Source organism: Bombina bombina, chromosome 12 (genome assembly GCF_027579735.1).
Source record: "Bombina bombina isolate aBomBom1 chromosome 12, aBomBom1.pri, whole genome shotgun sequence".
Classification (NCBI taxonomy): domain Eukaryota; kingdom Metazoa; phylum Chordata; class Amphibia; order Anura; family Bombinatoridae; genus Bombina; species Bombina bombina.
The window spans coordinates 34,824,633-34,844,807 of NC_069510.1; the positions used below are offsets into that span (position 1 = coordinate 34,824,633).

General features: G+C 36.2%; 1 protein-coding gene across 1 annotated transcript; it reads right to left on the bottom strand.

Moving 5' to 3' along the window:
- Positions 1-212: 212 nt before the first annotated feature.
- Positions 213-18,725, bottom strand: LOC128642769 (ficolin-1-like). The gene is made up of 9 exons (XM_053695564.1): positions 18,643-18,725; positions 17,375-17,488; positions 17,182-17,235; positions 15,040-15,075; positions 14,281-14,319; positions 13,360-13,487; positions 8,198-8,327; positions 7,955-8,089; positions 213-1,642 (listed from the first exon to the last, which is right to left on the bottom strand). The coding sequence occupies exons 1-9, from the start codon at positions 18,710-18,712 to the stop codon at positions 1,395-1,397; spliced, it is 954 nt and encodes a 317-aa protein (XP_053551539.1). The 5' UTR covers positions 18,713-18,725; the 3' UTR covers positions 213-1,394.
- Positions 18,726-20,175: the final 1,450 nt, after the last annotated feature.

A 20,175-nucleotide genomic window follows, 5' to 3' on the forward strand; every position in this document is an offset into this window, starting at 1 on the left:
TGTTGTGTATGTTGATGTTATCTCAATAAAAACAATTTTAACATAAAATGGAACTACATACTGGCATGCTGTGATGCTTGCTGGATCAGGCTCAGTGGGCTATCACTAGATGCTTCAGGAGTGAGTATAGAGAGGGAGTTGATGACCAATAAAGTGTCCCCATGGCCATATGTAAACAATCTTGTAGAAAGAAAGGAGACTGGAACCAAGTAGCCAGTACAAGACAGGATTTATTAGTTCAGGTAGAAGACATCATATATGTACAGCTCCTATCTGACGTGTTTCGCGCATATGTAAACAATGGCTTATTTTGACAGCTCCCGTTCTCTCCCTGTCAGCACCTATGACTTACAAATAGTTAAAATAAAATTATAAAAATGCACTTATTAAAATAAATTTGAATTATTTAAGCATTTTTTAACCCTATTTTTTAGGTTTCTCCCCTTGGTGGTAAAAGGGTTAATTAAAAGTGTCAAATGCCTTTAGATTAATACCCTGGAGTGTCTACTTTCTACAAATACATACTTTTGTATGTTTTTGTATTGGATGACAGATATTAAACCAAAAAGTTTTCTTTCATGATTCAGATGGTGCATGCATCTTTAAACAACTCTTATTATCTAGTTTACTTTGTTCTCTTGATATATATATATTGTTAAAAATATACCTACCTAGCTAGGCTCAGGGACGCAATGCATTACTGTGAGCTAGCTGATGATTGGCGGCTTCCCACATATGCATCTTCTCACAGGCTCACCTGTTGTGATCAGCTAGCTCCCATTCTGATACTTCAATAAAGGATACCAAGATAATGAAGTAAATTAGATAACAGAAGTGAATTAGAAAGTTGCTTAAAACTATAAGCTCTGTCTGAATCATGAAAAATACATTTGGGTTTCATGTCTATTTTAAGCTTACAGTCCAAGCATAGCAAGTTTTAGCAATTTGGAAGTCCATACTTGTGGTATTTGCCCATAAATTATATGGAAACCTAGACCTTCTCAAATCAGAACAAAATAATCTATGTTAAGGTATTTTTTAGCTACACTATTTTTGTAAAAAAAATAAAAAAATGATTATTTAAAAAAAAATCAATTTTATTTTATTCTACCCCCTCACCCTGTTTAGTATTAAATTCCTATTTATGGCTATTTTATGGACCATATTGGGTATCACAATAAATCCCTGTTAAAAATGGTATATGATAGGGAAGAGAGCAGATAATTATTAAGAAACCGATAAGGGAAAATGACAAAATTGCCTCTGTCATTTAAGCACAGAAACTGGGAAAAGCCACCTTCCTTAAGGGGTTATGATATAATATTTAAGCAAGCTTTAATCATAAGTCTTAAAAGGAAATTCCCTTGTTTGATACCTTGATACCTCTGGTTCTTCTAAACAGGTCTAATCTTCATTTCAGACCATTTGTAGGAGTAATTTATCCCTTTTCCAGTCCTCCAGTTAATACCATCTGCATTACTACTGTGTTGTCCCAGATGGTACAATGCATTTAGGTTTGAAGAATGGCAGGCACCGTACCACCAAGCGCCCTTGAACATTTCGGCACAGCTGTTTGGATGTGCATCATTGTCTTGGTCCATGGTGCTAAATGGTTTGTTCTTGTGACTCGACAAGGAATCCCCTGAAATAACACAAGAACTGAGATAGACCTTATACCTTCTATATGGCTGCATGACTTATTTGTATATTCACTAGATCCTAACGTCTCCTAAACAAATGCAACATACTAGCACATTCAGACAAAATTTCCAAAACACTGATATTCTTTATACTTTTTATCATGTTCAGTTTCCTGTATTTCACAATCTTACAATACGAACATAAAATAAATTAAATAATATATATTAAAGCATTATGTTATGAATCATGTGCTTGTTTATAACCATGTGTTTATACCTTGTAAAGGTTGGTTAACCAATCAGAAGTAATACAAAAATACAGCCTTTAAACAACCACTGTGTAATGCTCAGGAACAGCACAGATGGTGTATCAGTTTAAATGGACATAAAACTCAAAATATTTTTTTCATGATTCAGGTAGGAGGATTCAATTTAACCCCTTAAGGACTGGGCATTTCAGACAAAAACTTCCCCAAAAGAACAGAGCATTTTTAGCATTTTTTTGCCATCACTACAGCCTTTTTTATATTTGCCTATCAAAACTATATATTTTTTTTTTTAGTAGACAACCCAAAGTATTGATCTAAGTCTATTTTGGTATATTTCATGCTACCATTTCACCGCCAAATGCGATCAAATAAAAAAATGTATTAACTTTTTCACAAACTATAGGTTTCTCACTGAATTTATTTACAAACAGCTTGTGCAATCATGGCACAAATGGTTGTAAATGCTTCTCTGTGATCCCTTTGTTCAGAAATAGCAGACATATATGGCTTTTGGTAATTAGAAGGCCGCTAAATACAGCTGCGCACCACACTTGTATTATGCACTGTAGTGAAGAGGTTAATTAGGTAACTTGTAGGGTTTATTTTAGTTTTAGTGTATAGATTACCCTCCCACCTGACACATCCCACCCCCTGATCCTTACTCATGGGGCAGTGCAGAAATAGTGCGATCTCGCAAGTTTTAGCAAAATTGCGGCAGAGAGGCCCAGGACAGCAGCATCGTACAGAGTAAGGGGTTAAATAACTTTCCATTTTACTATCCTTTGTTGAAAACCAGGGAGGTAAGTTCAGGAGTGTGCACGTGTCTGCAACTCTATATGGCAGCAGTTTTGGAACAATATTATACAGCACTATTTCCTGTTATGTAATTCTCCAGACATTCTCCAGACATGTGCACCTGAATGACATGGGTGCAGGTGTGTTGGGGGAAAGGATGGTAGCACGTTTAGAGAACCTTTTAAACTAGGCAAAGGGGGGGAGGGTCAATTTGAACAAAATAGAACAGAGAGATCAGTGTCTGAATATGTCTCTCCATTAATATCTCAAGGAAGGGATGACTTAAGAAATGTCACATTAGAAAGTATAGAGGAAAGCACACCAAGTAGCAGCAGAAAGCACATGAAAATTAAATGTATGACAACAAATGCAAGAAGCATGACAGGTAAAATGGGGGAGCTGACGCTCTTAGTTGCAGAAGAGGACTATGATGTTATCAGTATAACTGAAACTTGGTGGGATGATTCACATGACTGGGCAGTTAACTTAGAGGGGTATACATTATTTAGGAGGGACAGGAATAATAAAAGGGGTGGAGGAATCTGCATGTATATTAAACCTGACCTTAAACCTACAATAAGGGAAGATATTTATGATGCAAGTGACAATGTAGAGACCCTGTGGGTTGAAATAAAGAGTGGGGGGAAAAATCCTAAAAAAATATTACTAGGAACATGCTACAAGCCTCCCAACATTAGTGACCCAGAGGAAACTCAACTACTAATGCAAATAGGTAAGGCTGCTAATAACAGTGCTGTAATTATGGGAGATTTTAACTACCCTGATATAAACTGGGCCAATGAAACTAGTAATTCAGCTAAGGGGGATAGATTTTTAAATGTTCTCAGGGATAACTTCTTGTCACAATTAATAGAGGAGCCAACTAGGAGTAAAGCTATATTGGATTTAGTGCTATCAAACAATACAGATATAATATCAAACATAGAAATCAAAGAACATTTGGGTAACAGTGATCATAACATGGTCACATTTGAAATCTCTTTTCATATGCAGTGTTTTAAAGGCTTAACTAAGACTTTTAATTTCAAGAAAGCAAAATTCAACGATTTAAGGAAATCATTAAATAATATAAATTGGGACAATGTATTTTCTAATAAAAATACAGAGGATAAATGGATAATATTTAAAAATTTGTTAAATAAATATACATATCAATACATACCATATGGTTATAAAAATAAAAATAAAAAAAATAAGCCGTTATGGCTAAATATAAATGTGTTAAAAGAAATTAGGAAAAAACGTAGGGCATTTAAATTATTAAAAGAAAATAGTACAGACTCAGCATACAATATTTATAAGGAATGTAACAAAGCATGCAAAAAAGCAATCAAATTAGCCAAAATTGAATATGAAAAATTAATTGCCAAGGATTCTAAGTCTAACCCTAAAAGGTTCTTTAAGTACATAAATAGCAAAAAATCTAAGAAGGATAATATAGGTACATTAAAATGTGTGGAGGGTAGCATGATAAATAATGACAGGGAGAAGGCTGAGGTACTAAACCAGTTTTTTTCTTCAGTATACACAAGAGAGGAACCATTGAATGATACTTTGGAACAGAATAGAACATGCCAGTCCATACCACTAACTGGGTTTTGTTTAGAGGATATCAGGAAAAAACTAAAAAATATTAAGGTAAATAAAACTCCAGGCCCAGATGGAATACACCCAAGGGTGTTAAGGGAACTTAGCACTGTTATAGACAAACCTTTACTCTTAATTTTTCAAGACTCATTATCCTCAGGCATGGTACCCCAGGATTGGCGTAAAGCTGATGTGGTGCCACTCTTCAAAAAGGGAAGCAGGGATGATCCAGGAAGCTACAGACCAGTTAGTCTGACATCAATAGTGGGGAAGATATTTGAAGGGATTATAAGGGATTATATTGATGAGCATATTCGTGTAAACAAGATTATGAGTTCTAATCAGCATGGCTTTAGGAGAAATAGATCATGTCAAACTAATCTAATTAGATTCTACGAGGAAGTAAAAATATAGATAAAGGGGAATCAGTTGATGTGATATACTTAGATTTTGCAAAGGCATTTGATACAGTGCCACATGAGAGATTAATGCACAAAATTAAGGGACTGGGAATAGCTGAAAATGTTAGCTCATGGATAAATAACTGGATAAAAGATAGGGAGCAACGAGTAGCAGTAAATGGATCATACTCAGATTGGACAAAGGTAATCAGTGGCGTCCCCCAGGGATCAGTACTGGGCCCTGTTCTTTTTAATATTTTTATAAATGACTTGGAGCAAGGATTAAATAGCGACATCTCTATTTTTGCAGATGATACTAAGTTAAGTAAGGTCATTAGGTCAGAGCAGGATGAACTCTCTTTGCAAAGGGATTTGCTAAAATTAGAACTATGGGCAAGTGAATGGAAAATGAGATTTAATACGGAAAAATGTAAGGTTCTACATTTTGGAAGTAAAAATAAGCAGGCTATGTATTTTTTAAATGGGACAAGACTTAGCCAAACACAGGAGGAAAGGGATTTGGGAGTAGTAATAGATAACAAGCTAAAGATGAGTGCACAATGCAGGGCAGCGGCTTCAAAGGCTAATAAGATACTAGCATGTATTAAAAGAGGCATTGATTCAAGGGAGGAAAGCATAATTCTGTCATTATATAAAGCCCTGGTAAGACCTCACCTTGAGTTTGGAGTGCAGTTCTGGGGACCGATTGCTAAAAAAGATATTGCAGAACTAGAAAAAGTTCAGAGAAGGGCCACAAAGCTAATAAGGGGATTGGAGAAATTAACCTATGAGGAGAGGCTAGCCAAACTGGGTCTGTTCTCTTTAGAAAAAAGGCGCTTGAGAGGTGACATGATTACTTTATATAAATATATTCAAGGCCCATATACAGAGATGGCAGAAGCTCTTTTTATTCCAAGAAAATTGGTTCTGACAAGAGGTCATAATTTAAGGTTGGAGGAAAGGAGATTTAATCTCCTGCAACAGAAACGTTTTTTCACTGTAAGAGCAATAAAATTGTGGAACTCATTACCAAAGGAGGTAGTGAATGCCAATACCATAGATACATTTAAAAATAGTCTGGATAAATTTCTGTATATAAACAAAATTCATGGATATGATTGCTAGTATTAAATGGGTCACATTTTAATGGGGTTATTTAAGCTTAACTGGAGCTTTTTGTAAGTATTTTAGATTTGTATAGGTTGAACTCGATGGACTTCAGTCTTTTTTCAACCTTATCTACTATGTATGTTACTATGTTACTATGAACCCAAATTTTTTCTTTTGTGATTCAGATTGAGCATGCAATTTTAAGCAACTTTCTAATTTACTCCTATTATCAAATTTTCTTCATTCTCTTGGTATGTTTATTTGAAAAGCAAGAATGTAAGTTTAGATGCCGGCCCCTTTTTGGTGAACAATCTGGGTTGTCCTTGCTGATTGGACAGCACCAATAAACAAGTGCTGTCCATGGTCCTGAACCAACAATTTGCTGACTCCTTAGCATAGATTCCTTCTTTTTCAAATAAAGATATCAAGAGAATGAAGAACAATTGATAATAGAAGTAAATTAGAAAGTTGCTTAAAATTGCATGCTCTATCTGAATCATGAAAGAAAAAAATTGGGTTCAGTGTCCCTTTAACACTTTGAGTGCTAAGCACTTTCCCACCTTGGTGCTAAGATATTTTAATGTTTTTTTTTTATTTTTCTATTTTTAAAACATTTTTTTTAACTTTTTTATTATTTTTTTCAGACCCCCAAGACTTACACTGTTGGAAAGGTTAGGTGATTACCTTTCCAACAGTGGGTCTTGGGGTCTGTAGCTGCTTAGATGCCTGAGATACAGGCTTCTAAGCAGCATGCCCCCTGCTCCTATACTTAACATTAAGTATAAATAAAGTTGCACAGTGACGTCATCACGTTATTGCGTGTGACGTCACCACGCAAAACGGGAAGCCCCGGCGATGACTGTCACTTTACAGGCATGATAGCCGGGGTAGGAGTGGGTGGGAGCCCCCAGATCTCCCTCAAGGTGGGAGAGTACTAGTGACGGCTCTGAGCCGTCATTAGCACCAGAGTGGGAAACTCTGTGACGGCTCAGAGCCATCATTAGCACTCAAAGGGTTAAAGGACCATTAAATACATACAGTAGAATTGCATAATCAACGAGTGCATAATAAAAAAAGGCAGTGCAATAGAACTCACTTCAGTTTAAAGGAGCAGCAAAAATTTACTTTGCCAGCCCCCTGTATCATGTGACAGCCATTGGCCAATCACAGACTCATATACATATATACTGTTGACTCTTGCACATGCTCAGTAATAGCTGGTGCCTCACTCTGCATATATAAAGTCTGTGCAAAAATTCATGATGGAAGTAAAAATTAAGTCTCTTAAAACTGCATCCTCTACCTAAATCATGAAAGTTTAAAGGAACAGTGAAGTCAAAATTAAACTTGCATGTTTCAGATAGAGCGTGTCATTTGAATTTACCTCCATTATCAAAATGTGCACAGACTTTTGTTTTTAATTGGCTGATGGCTGTCACATGATACAGGGGTTCGGCCAATTGAATTACATTTTGAATTTCCTCAGAAAAATCTACTGTTTACTTCTATTGAAATGAAATATTTTATTATTATTACCTTGTACACTAGATTTTTATTTGAATGAAAAGTTTTGTAGATGATCAATTTATATATATACCGTCCGGTAGTGTTTTTGGAGCAATGTATAGTTTTGCTTATTTTTTAATAACATGGTGAGCGTTTACAGACTACTGCTGGCTCCTGTTTATGTTATCTGCATTTTTATATGCAGGGGAGGTGGGTGTCTGCGTTTCTTGTTTTCCCAGCCACTTTCACTGGGTGTCCCAGACTAACCTCATCAACAGAGCTAAACTGGGAGCTTCTAAGCAAGTCTTTATAATGTTTTATACTGGATTTTTACATTAGTATCTGTTGATATTCTTCTTTATAGTTGTGTCTATTAATGCAGTTATATGAAAACTGATGTATACTGTCCCTTTAATGATAGAAAAAAATCAATAAAAATAACTGTTTAAAAACACAATTTCCATGGTTTTAATAACACTGCAACTTCATTTTAAATAGTCTCACCAGAATCTGTACAAATGGAGAGCAACAGAACTATAACATATATTTGCATTACAATAAAATTGTGATTTCTGCATTTTCAGCCTGATGCGTTGCTGCAGCATAACCTTACCCTATCACTTACCAGCAGCGCCCCCCTTGAAGTCTCCGAGCAGTAATTTGTATTTCTCAGACTCTCCCAGGATTTTGAAGGATCCGTATTTAGCAAAGTGACTTTTGTTCTCAAAGTCCTGTAGATCTATACGCAGCTCCCATGTACCTGTAACAAGGGGGGGGGGGGAAATAAAGTTATTTTATAGCATATAAATAAGCTTATTTTATTGCTGTATATTCTGCCAGTCAAGAAGGAAGCCATAAAGACCACGACCTGCTGATGTTATCTTGTGAATATTCTCATTTCCCAACCAGAACTCATTCAGGCGGCTTCCGAATCCTGTCTTGTATGATTTCCAGTCACGGAAGAAGCCAATAGAACCGTCCCAACGCCTCTGAAACACCTACAGCAAAAAGGCAGACCAGAAAATAAATTTCCTTATACTAAGAGAAAAATCAGATTTTTGTTTAATGAAACAAGGTGGGAGGAGTCAGGGCAGAGGGTAATCTCTACACTACAACTAAAATGAATCTTACAAGCTACTTGATTAACCCCTTCATTGCCAGAAATTTCAGAAGTGTGGTGCACAGCTGCAATTAGCATCCATCTAATTACCAAAAACCAATAGCAAAGCCATGCATGTCTGCTATTTCTTAACAAAGGGGATTCCAGGGAAGCTTTTACAACCATCTGTTTTAATGGCTGCACAAGTGGTATGTAAATAATTTTTGTGAAAAAGTTAACTTTTTTAATATGATCACATTTGACTGCAAAACGGTCATTTTATATGTAAATAAAAAAAATAACACAAGGCTCTATTTCTGTTTAAATGGAGTGCTAGCAAAAGTCTGTTGGTCAAATTTTTATCTGAAATTCACAGTCCATAAGGGTGGATTCCAAGAGCCCCTATTGTGTTCAACAAAAGACAGATGGAAATAAGATTATGCTCTGAGCTAATCTATGTCTGTGCAGAATGCTTATGGCCTTGGTTTTCCATTAAATGTTTTATAGAGATAACAAATGCTAAGATTAATGACCATGTAGCTGTCTGAAACCTTCAAATGGTAGAGAGAATGTTAAAGGACCACTAAACACAGTAGACGTGCATAATCAATAAATGCATAATAAAAAGACAATGCAAAAGCACTTAGTTTACATTTCAAATGGTGGGCTTGTGTGATTCTATAAGAAATCTTGCCAGTACTATGAATCTCCTGTAAATTTTCTAAAAAGACATTTTTTTTACTTTGAGAACAGTTTGTCTCACAAGGGGTGTTATCTGCTTTTAGGTATACGAAGGCGATGCATAGGTTACAATACAATAAATTACACGTCTGACCAAGTAACATTTTTATAATGGGGCCCTATTTCTCTTTAAAAAATTAAAAACATTTTTTTAACAAGTAATACTCTAAAACAAGGTGTTATGGTGTACATATTGTTATTTGTACTTTATTTTTGGCTACAGTGTTTCCCATGTTATATTGAACATTTTTTTATTTATTTTAAGATTATAAAGTTTAGTTACATAAAGAGCTGAAAGCAAAGTCTACAACCATATTAAATCTTAAAGGTAATTTCAAATTATTTTTTAACATTTCTCAATCAAATTCTTTTATATTCTAAAGCCCTGTAAAAGATGATTTCTTAGTACTCACAATCCAGCCTCCTCCCTCGGAATGGATATCACAGAGCACTTTCAGGGGTCGCTCACCATCTGACTAGTCAGTACTCACAATCCAGCCTCCTCCCTCAGTGTGCATATCACACAGCACATTCAGGGGTTCCTCACTATCTGACTAGTCAGTACTTACAATCCAGCCTCCTCCCTCAGTGTGCATATCACACAGCACCTTCAGGGGTTCCTCACCATCTGACTAGTCAGTACTCACAATCCAGTCCCCTCCCTCAGTGTGCATATCACACAGCACCTTCAGGGGTCGCTCACTATCTGACTAGTCAGTACTCACAATCCAGCCTCCTCCCTCAGTGTGCATATCACACAGCACCTTCAGGGGTTCCTCACCATCTGACTAGTCAGTAATTACAATCCAGCCTCCTCCCTCAGTGTGCATATCACACAGCACCTTCAGGGTTCCCTCACCATCTGACTAGTCAGTACTTACAATCCAGCCTCCTCCCTCAGTGTGCATATCACACAGCACCTTCAGGGGTCGCTCACTATCTGACTAGTCAGTACTCACAATCCAGTCCCCTCCCTCAGTGTGCATATCACACAGCACCTTCAGGGGTCACTCACCATCTGACTAGTCAGTACTCACAATCCAGCCTCCTCCCTCGGTGTGCATATCACACAGCACCTTTAGGGGTTTCTCACAATCTGACTAGTCAGTAATCACAATCCAGCCTCCTCCCTCGGTGTGCATATCACACAGCAACTTCAGGGGTTGCTCACCATCTGACTAGTCAGTACTCACAATCCAGCCTCCTCCCTCGGTGTGCATATCACACAGCACCTTCAGGGTTCCTCACTATCTGACTAGTCAGTACTTACAATCCATCCTCCTCCCTCGGTGTGCATATCACACAGCACCTTCAGGGGTTCCTCACCATCTGACTAGTCAGTACTCACAATCCAGCCTCCTCCCTCGGTGTGCATATCACACAGCACCTTCAGGGGTCGCTCACCATCTGACTAGTCATTACTCACAATCCAGCCTCCTCCCTCGGTGTGCATATCACACAGCACCTTCAGGGGTTTCTCACTATCTGACTAGTCAGTACTCACAATCCAGCCTCCTCCCTCAGTGTGCATATCACACAGCACCTTCAGGGGTTCCTCACTATCTGACTAGTCAGTATTCACAATCCATCCTCCTCCCTCGGTGTGCATATCACACAGCACCTTCAGGGGTCGCTCACCATCTGACTAGTCAGTACTCACAATCCAGCCTCCTCCCTCGGTGTGCATATCACACAGCACCTTCAGGGGTTTCTCACTATCTGACTAGTCAGTACTCACAATCCAGCCTTCTCTCTCGTGTGCATATCACACAGCACCTTCAGGGGTCGCTCACATCTGACTAGTCAGTACTTACAATCCATCCTCCTCCCTCGGTGTGCATATCACACAGCACCTTCAGGGGTCGCTCACCATCTGACTAGTCAGTACTCACAATCCAGCCTCCTCCCTCGGTGTGCATATCACACAGCACCTTCAAGGGTTCCTCACTATCTGACTAGTCAGTACTTACAATCCAGCCTCCTCCCTCAGTGTGCATATCACACAGCACCTTCAGGGTTCCTCACTATCTGACTAGTCAGTACTTACAATCTAGCCTCCTCCCTCAGTGTGCATATCACACAGCACCTTCAGGGGTCGCTCACATCTGACTAGTCAGTACTTACAATCTAGCCTCCTCCCTCAGTGTGCATATCACACAGCACCTTCAGGGGTCGCTCACATCTGACTAGTCAGTACTTACAATCCAGCCTCCTCCCTCGGTGTGCATATCACACAGCACCTTCAGGGGTCGCTCACCATCTGACTAGTCAGTACTTACAATCCAGCCTCCTCCCTCGGTGTGCATATCACACAGCACCTTCAGGGGTTCCTCACTATCTGACTAGTCAGTACTAACACTCCAGTCCCCTCCCTCGGTGTGCATATCACACAGCACCTTCAGGGGTTGCTCAATATCTGACTAGTCAGTAATTACAATCCAGCCTCCTCCCTCGGTGTGCATATCACACAGCACCTTCAGGGGTTCCTCACCATCTGACTAGTCAGTACTAACAATCCAGTCCCCTCCCTCGGTGTGCATATCACACAGCACCTTCAGGGGTTGCTCACTATCTGACTAGTCAGTACTTGCAATCCAGCCTCCTCCCTCGGTGTGCATATCACACAGCACCTTCAGGGGTTCCTCACTATCTGACTAGTCAGTACTCACAATCCAGCCTCCTCCCTCTGTGTGCATATCACACAGCACCTTCAGGGGTTGCTCACCATCTGACTAGTCAGTACTCACAATCCAGCCTCCTCCCTCAGTGTGCATATCACACAGCACCTTCAGGGGTCGCTCACTATCTGACTAGTCAGTACTCACAATCCAGCCTCCTCCCTCGGTGTGCATATCACACAGCACCTTCAGGGGTTCCTCACTATCTGACTAGTCAGTACTCACAATCCGGCCTCCTCCCTCGGTGTGCATATCACACAGCACCTTCAGGGGTCGCTCACCATCTGACTAGTTAGTACTTACAATCCATCCTCCTCCCTCAGTGAGAATATCACACAGCACCTTCAGGGGTCGCTCATCAGCCGACTAGTCAGTACTCACAATCCAGCCTCTTCCCACGGTGTGCATATCACACTGCACCTTCAGGGGTTGCTCACCATCTGACTAGTCAGTACTCACAATCCAGCCTCCTCCCTCGGTGTGCATATCACACAGCACCTTCAGGGGTCACTCACCATCTGACTAGTCAGTACTCACAATCCAGCCTCTTCCCACGGTGTGCATATCACACAGCACCTTCAGGGGTCGCTCACTATCTGACTAGTTAGTACTTACAATCCAGCCTCCTCTCTCGGTGTTAGGGATGGGCGAATGTATTTATATCCAAATTCGAATGTTAGAATGAAAGTTATTGTAGAAATTCGATTTATATAATAGAATGTTGATAAGAACGAATATTCTTAAAAATTTGATTTTCGAATGTTATTTACAGTTTTCGAATGTCACATTCGAATTCGAATGTCACATTAAAATTCGAATGTTACATTCGAATATCACATTCAAATTCGAATATTACATTTATAAAACACAATTGTAGACTAGAAACACTATTTCGAATGTCACATTTCGAATCAAATATCACATTCGAATCGAATGTCACATTCGAATTCGAATATTACATTTATAAAACACAGTATTAGACTAGAAATACTATTTCAAATTCGAATGTCACATTCGAATCGAATATTACATTTAAAACACAGTATTAGACTAGAAATACTATTCCAAATTCGAATGTGACATTCGAATTCGAATGTAGCATTCAAATTCGAATGTAGCATTCGAATTCAAATATTACATTTATTAAACACAGTTGTAGACTAGAAATACTATTTCAAATTTGAATGTCACATTCGAATTCAAATGTGACATTCGAATTCGAATGTCACATTCGAATTTGAATATTACATTTCGAAATTGATTGAATACATAGCTAAACATTATATTATTCGAACAAATATTTTCGAATTTTATTGAAAAATTCTAAAACGAAAATTTGAAAATAGAAGGTTAGAATGTTATATAAACATTCGAAATTCGATTTGAACGAACGAATGTATCAAAATTCATTTTAAATTTCGAATTTTTAGAAACATTCGCCCATCCCTACTCGGTGTGCATATCACACAGCACCTTCAGGGGTTGCTCACCATCTGACTAGTTAGTACTCACAATCCAGCCTCCTCCCTCGGTGTGCATATCACACAGCACCTTCAGGGGTCGCTCGCCATCTGGGTATATTGTGTACCAATCACTTAGGACCTCTCCCTGATCCAACAGCTCCTTACAGTTCCTCGCAGCTAGAGCACCAAATAAGAAACATGAAAAGTGCTATTTCTACTGATTTTTTCTTGTTTATAATCAAGTTAAATATTTATCTTATATAAAATTCCAACAGGACCAAACGTGACTGATAATATGAATCGCTATAGTCTAATATTTATCCAGATATAATTTACGTGGGCTGGTTTAACTTGATTCTAAGATTGGGTGCTCCTCAATCAAAATGATAAAATTACTAATAAATGTTACTATTTGACTTGTGATAGATTTGCTAAGATTAAGAGCATTTAGTTCAGTAGATTATTATTCATGTGAGCATTTGGTCAGGCTGAATATTGGTTTCAAATTTGTTACCATTATTTCAAATGGGAGCAATGAATTTTAACAAAAGCTTAAAATAAATTTGAATAATTAAAAGAACCTATATTTCAATGCCAACATTTTTTTGTAGCCTACCTTCTCCTCTCTGACCCCCTCAAATAGTTGAGCATCATTAGTCTGCCACCTCTGAATAACAGGTTAAGCCTTTGGACAATCAATTGGTTGTTCTTCTACTCATATAGTAGAAGAATCAATGAATTGGCATAGATTTAAATAAATTTGTGTTTGTCTGATGTCTGAATTCCCATCTCTTGTCACTATTCACAAGCATCTCTAATCTTAGAGTAATAGAATAAGAAGACTTTTGATATTAAAGTTTTACTGTTTTATCAGTTTTCTCTAAACTGTTTATAATCAGGCATAATCCAATTATTTGTAGTTACCTATAGCACCTGATCTGTAGACTCCATACTTAAGGTTCTTACTCACCGTACAATGGCTCCATTTTTCCAACGTCTCCTTTTTCTCCTATTGGACAACATATATATTTATTTACTAAGCTATGTAGATCATGCTATGGCAAGAGGACATTATATGAAAATATATATAATATAGTTCAGATGCTTATAATGGTATAGTTTACTAACAGGAAACTAACACAAAAGGTTAAAAAAAATCCCATCTCCATAAATGAAAAATAACAGAAGTTGTAGTCTCATGTTCCTCAGTGAAACAGATGAGTAGTCACGTGGTGGCATTTCTTCGTGGCATTTTTTTAAAACAAAAAATAGACCTAGACCCTAAAGGAAGGATAATTAAAATGAAATATTGTGCATATCACAATGACCAAAAATATATTAATCTGAACAATGAAACTGGAATGCAAAAGCAGCCCATTGTTTACATTATCTTGATCGGTTAATTATTGTTCTATAATGACGTATACCTTTTTATTGACTATCATTTTTTTTATTAATATTTTGCACTTATGTTTGCTTTTACATAAAAAAAAATCAATGTTTTAATGTTTACTATTTTACAAAGGATACCAAACAATTACATTTTTTTTGGTAATTTGTGGAAATCTCAACGGTTGATAGGACTCATTGAATTTAATATCTTAAGTGCTAATAGATCCATGTAACTGGTTAGTGAAGAAGGAATGTAATATACCTGTAAATGAGCAATAATTAGTGCAGGTCTTTACCAACTAATTCGTAAATGTCCTCTTTATGAATTAAAGCTTACCTTTTTCTCCTGTTCTTCCTGAAGAACCAGTCTCACCTGTGAACGAAATATAGAAAAAATAAAACACACACATATATATATATATATATATATATATATATATATATATATATATATATATATATATTTATATGTTGAACTATATATGTTGAACTGAGAGATAAGTCTCTTGATACTAGAACGTTTCATTTTAAACAACTGGGATGAAAAAATAAAAAATACTTTTGTTCCCCAGGTATATGGTTCAGCACAGTTGTATTTTCTAATTGCAACTTTATATAAATATATTACAGATTTTTTTCTTTTAAGTTTTTTTTTTATTTGTATAAAGGAGTAGTAGGACCATTGAGAGATAATGAACAGATAATTAAGCAGGTTGATAAGGGTGGTGTTATTATATTAGATAAGGATTATCACATCAATAAAATTCGAAATCAGCTGGCTGATAAAAGTGTTTATTAATTGTTACTGAATAACCCTCTATTTAAAATTGAGAAAGCAATCAAATATTTTATATATTTTAATAATGGTATTATTCTTAATGAGGAAGTGATATATTTGTAAATATCCTAGGATACTAGTGCTGTATACTTTGCCTAAGGTGCATAAAATTCAGTTAAGCCCCCTGGTTCTATATGCTCTCGTATTTCTATTTTTTGTAGACTATGCTTTATGAAAACAACTCAAGTTTATCTCAAAGGACTAGAAAATATTATAAATACATATCAATTATCCATATTTCTGGGTTAGGTGACAACAGTATTTAATTTGATTTGGATTATTCAGACATTGTCTGAGGCTGCAATTTTTTTTTTACAACTTGGGATCCTGCTATGGGATCCTCCCTACCCAATAAAATCATTGTATGTTTAAAGAATATTTTTATATGGCACTACCTGGTGGCATTATATAGATTATTTATGGTATATGGTTGAGCAACATTGTACCCTACAGGGATTTTTTTTACCTGATTTGATTATTACTTTCATACTAACTTAATTTGACATTATGTAAGAATAGTATAGATTATTTTTTTTAAATGGAATCAAATATAATCACAATTTAGTTTAAAAACAGATATTTTTAAAGGAATCTTTATGAAATAAACTTCTTTACCTAAGAGTCTCTCTTTGTGGATCAGATGCATTATATCACGTGAACAATTAGGGGTAAAGAGACTGTAGGAAATATTGTGTCAGTTTATTGAAAGGGGTTATCTTTCAAAATTGATCAAAATCAGTCAGTCGTGATAATAACTATAGTAGATGTGTGCCCCAGTGAAGTATTGCAAAATACATTTTTGCCTTTAAGAAAGATGACTCCTATGTAGGGTATTTTAATTGTAATAATATGAAAAAAATATTTTTTTTCTATCATCCTATGTCTGATAAAAATGTGAGATAACTGGTATTTTTACATGCAATACAGATTTCACAATGTATATACTTACATGTCTATGTGGCCACGCTACGTAGAGCAGACTACACGCACTGTTAGAGAATGTATTAAAGAATAGAAATCTAAAAATAGTAAGTTACCTGTAGCTCATTATTGTTTGGAAGCTGGCCATGATGTCAGTCAATTAAAAATGTCAAATTATTAATACGTGAAGGTTTAAGTAGAAGGGGTAATAGAAGACATTTTAAAACAGTGTCAGAGTTACATTGGATATTCAAATTGAAAGCTCATATAACTAAAAGGATGAATAAGGATTTTGATTTAGCTATATGTTTGTGATATGTTAGCTTTGCATTTAATTATTTAAGTATGTAATTCTTTACCCTTTTAATCGAGTAGATATATAACCAAATTAAAGGTTTTTTTTCTGATAAAAACTATTATGTGAAAGATTTAAGTGAGAGACTACCTCTTAGGTACACTAGGTGGCACTAGGTCACAATGTAGTGTTGCAAATATAAAGAGTTAATCTTGGTATGTGAATAGTTAAAAGTATAATTGGAGAATTATTGTGGATAGTTAAAAAGTGGTTTGTACATTATTTGTATTTGGGTATGATTGAGAGCTGTTGCCTAAAACGTTGTTATTTTATTCTATCTAGAACTTAAAAAGAAAAATATTTCTCTTTTTTTTTATCCCAGATAAAAAAAAAACTGTGTGTTTAGTTACAAGAATAAAACTAACCTTTTTGTCCAGTTGGTCCAGCTTTTCCTGGATTTCCTGAAAGACCCTTTAACCCTACAAAAAATAAATAAAATATATGTCTCTTATTTAAAATATTTTACACACAATTATTTACTGTTCAAGTTGAGGTTTTATTTTATTGACATTTAACCCTTAGGTAATTCTGCATTTTAAATCTAAAAGCCGCACTAACCTTTCTCTCCTAGTGACCCAGCTTCTCCCTTTTGTCCAGGAGATCCTGGAATTCCAGGACAACCTCTGAGGATGGTCAACTTGTCCGAGTCTCCAACTCCCACAATCTTTACATCTTTACCAAAAACAGAATACCAGAATCAAACTTAATAATTAATTAGACTGAAAGCAATAAAGTTACCTTTAGAAAATAAATAATAGTTAATAATAATTATACAATCTTAACTTTATACACATCAAATTAGTTTTCAATAAAACTGTGTTTTTTGTTTGTTAATAATCACTAGATGTGTTTCTATAAAGGATTGTGATAAACGCTATTTTATAAATGATCTTGGAAAGCAGAACATCAATGCATTGTACAGAGGATGAAAAATGGATAATTCAGAACTCTTCATCAGGATTCTGGTACTGGATGTTGTTTGGAAGAGATTCCAGAAGTCCATAACAAGGTAGTAATGGTGACTTGGTAATAGGCAGGGACGGAACTACCATTGGTGCAACAGGTGCAGTGTCACCTGGGCACTCTCTTGAGTAAGTCTGCTACTGGTAATAGGTGGCCCAGGGGCAGTGCATAGGGTAGGTAAGGTTATAAGAGAAGTCAATAACAAAACAGGCAGAGGAGGAATACTAGTGCGCAAGCGGTTAATAGGAATGAATTTGTTCCAATTGAAAATATTAAATATACAGATCCTACACTTTCTATAAATGGTCAGAATATTACATTTAATTTATGTATGGCTACCTGCAAAATGTATGAACATCAGAAAAATATTTCCTTAAAGAATTGATTTGAACATAAATGTGTGAACCTTTACAAATTATACTAATAAATATGTTACATTCGGAACAGGCTAGTATATAAAAAGGATAATTTGTCAGTATTAAAAAGAGACATCAAAGCATTTTAGTTCTATATTAAATCGAAAATCAGTTATTTAAAAAATGTTTTATAGCTTTTCCATAGAGTAGCAGAGAAATGAAAATGAATACTGTTTGTACCCTTATAAAAGGAAATATCCCTCAATATTATCCAATATGAATAATGCTAATTTATTATTTTGCACAAAACCAGCTACGTATTGTTAATATTACAATATACATGATAAACTGATAATCGTTATTTTGTCTATAAAATTATAATCGTGATCTTTTAAATAGTATTGAGAGAGAGACATTTAATGCAACTGGAGTCATTTGTTAACATATTTAAAATTATAAGTATTGATACAATTCCTAAACATGCTCACATGTTTATTGGTCACTTACCTGGGCAGGTGTCAGCAGCATTAGCCAATGAGGTCACTAGGCTGAGCACTGTGAGTACTGAATACCACATGTCTGTAGTTAGGTGTTTGCTCCTCTCAGTTTTCTGTCTGTGAATGAGCTTAATAAAGGATGTCAGTAGCTCCTCCCTGTTTGTAAATGTCACTTTTTTGTATATTGTTAATCCTTTTAAAGGAGTTTTTTTTTTTTAAATGAGGTCATGCAATATTGTATAGAAACAACCATCTTTGGAAAACTAAAACAATATTTAGTAAAATGGAACTAAAGATGTTCCCTTTATCTACAGGCCTTCTTTTAATACTGAATTATGAATTCCACCCTGTGTGTGTTTAAGCCACAATTAAAATAAAAAAAAAGAGCATAATAAGGATTTTTTTAATGTCATAATAGTGGGTAAGCTGTGTAATATTTTTTATTTGTAAGCAATTATGATCAATAAATCAAGATTGCTAAAATAAGATTCATAAATAGAGAAAATCTGCTTCTTTAATTCACTTGAAGGCCATGAAGAATAAAATGGTAAGGTAAAGGTTATTTATTGTTAACAACAACAATAATAATAATATAATACAAGTAAAGGAACTCTTACTATTTCATTGCAATGCTACTTATTAATGGTGTTTAAATATTTATACAATGCAAGAGGGGTTTGCGTTAAGTATGGGTTAGTGATAGGATTATTTAGGAGTGGATTGCATAAAGTGTGGGTTACTGATAAAATGATTATTTAAGAGTGGATTGTGTAGAGTATGGGTTAATGATAAAAGTATTATTTAAGAGTGGATTGCATGGAGTATGGGTTAATGATAGAAGTATTATTTAAAAGTGGATTGTATGAAGTATGGGTTAATGATAGGATTATTTAAGAGTGGATTGCATGGGGTATGGGTTAATGATAGAATGATTATTTAAGAGTGGATTGCGTAGAGTCTAGGTTAATGATAGAAAGATTATTTAAGAGTGGATTGCATGGAGTATAGGCTAATCATAGAAGGATTATTTAGGAATTGTGTTAAAAACGTGGGATCACATGATGGATGTTGATAGTTGAGGCGATTCACATGAGGGATTAAAACATGAGTGTTATATATGTGTCATGCCGCTCTGTTTTAGCGGTGAACTGGCACTCTCCTCCCACGGCTGTTGCCATGGTTGCGGCGGTTGTTGTGGCATGCGGCGATGACATCATCACCGCACGCCGGGTCTTACTACTAATGTCGGTCACCTGTCTGCTATGCTTGGCCCGAACCTGCGCCTATGTAAGTACCTCCTCACTTTCTATACCTTGCCCAACTACAGGTTGTCTTGTGCTCCCTGTGTGCTATTGTTATTACTCTGTTTGCTTATTCTGGATTGCCTTACTGTAGCTGAACTCTCCCTGTCTGTGACCACTCTACTGATTAACCCCTGAACTGCTGGACTGCCTTACGGTTGCTGAACTTTGCCTGTCTGTGACCATTCTACTGATTAACCCCTGAACTGCTAGATTGCTTTATTGTTGCCGAACTTTGCTTG

Coding starts and splice junctions, on each gene's coding strand:
- LOC128642769 (XM_053695564.1), bottom strand. CDS start 18,712: ATGTGGTATTCAGTACTCACAGTGCTCAGCCTAGTGACCTCATTGGCT. Junction 15,076..17,181: donor TGGACCAACTGGACAAAAAG/GTTAGTTTTATT, acceptor TTTCGTTCACAG/GTGAGACTGGTTCTTCAGGA. Junction 14,320..15,039: donor AGGAAGAACAGGAGAAAAAG/GTAAGCTTTAAT, acceptor GTTGTCCAATAG/GAGAAAAAGGAGACGTTGGA.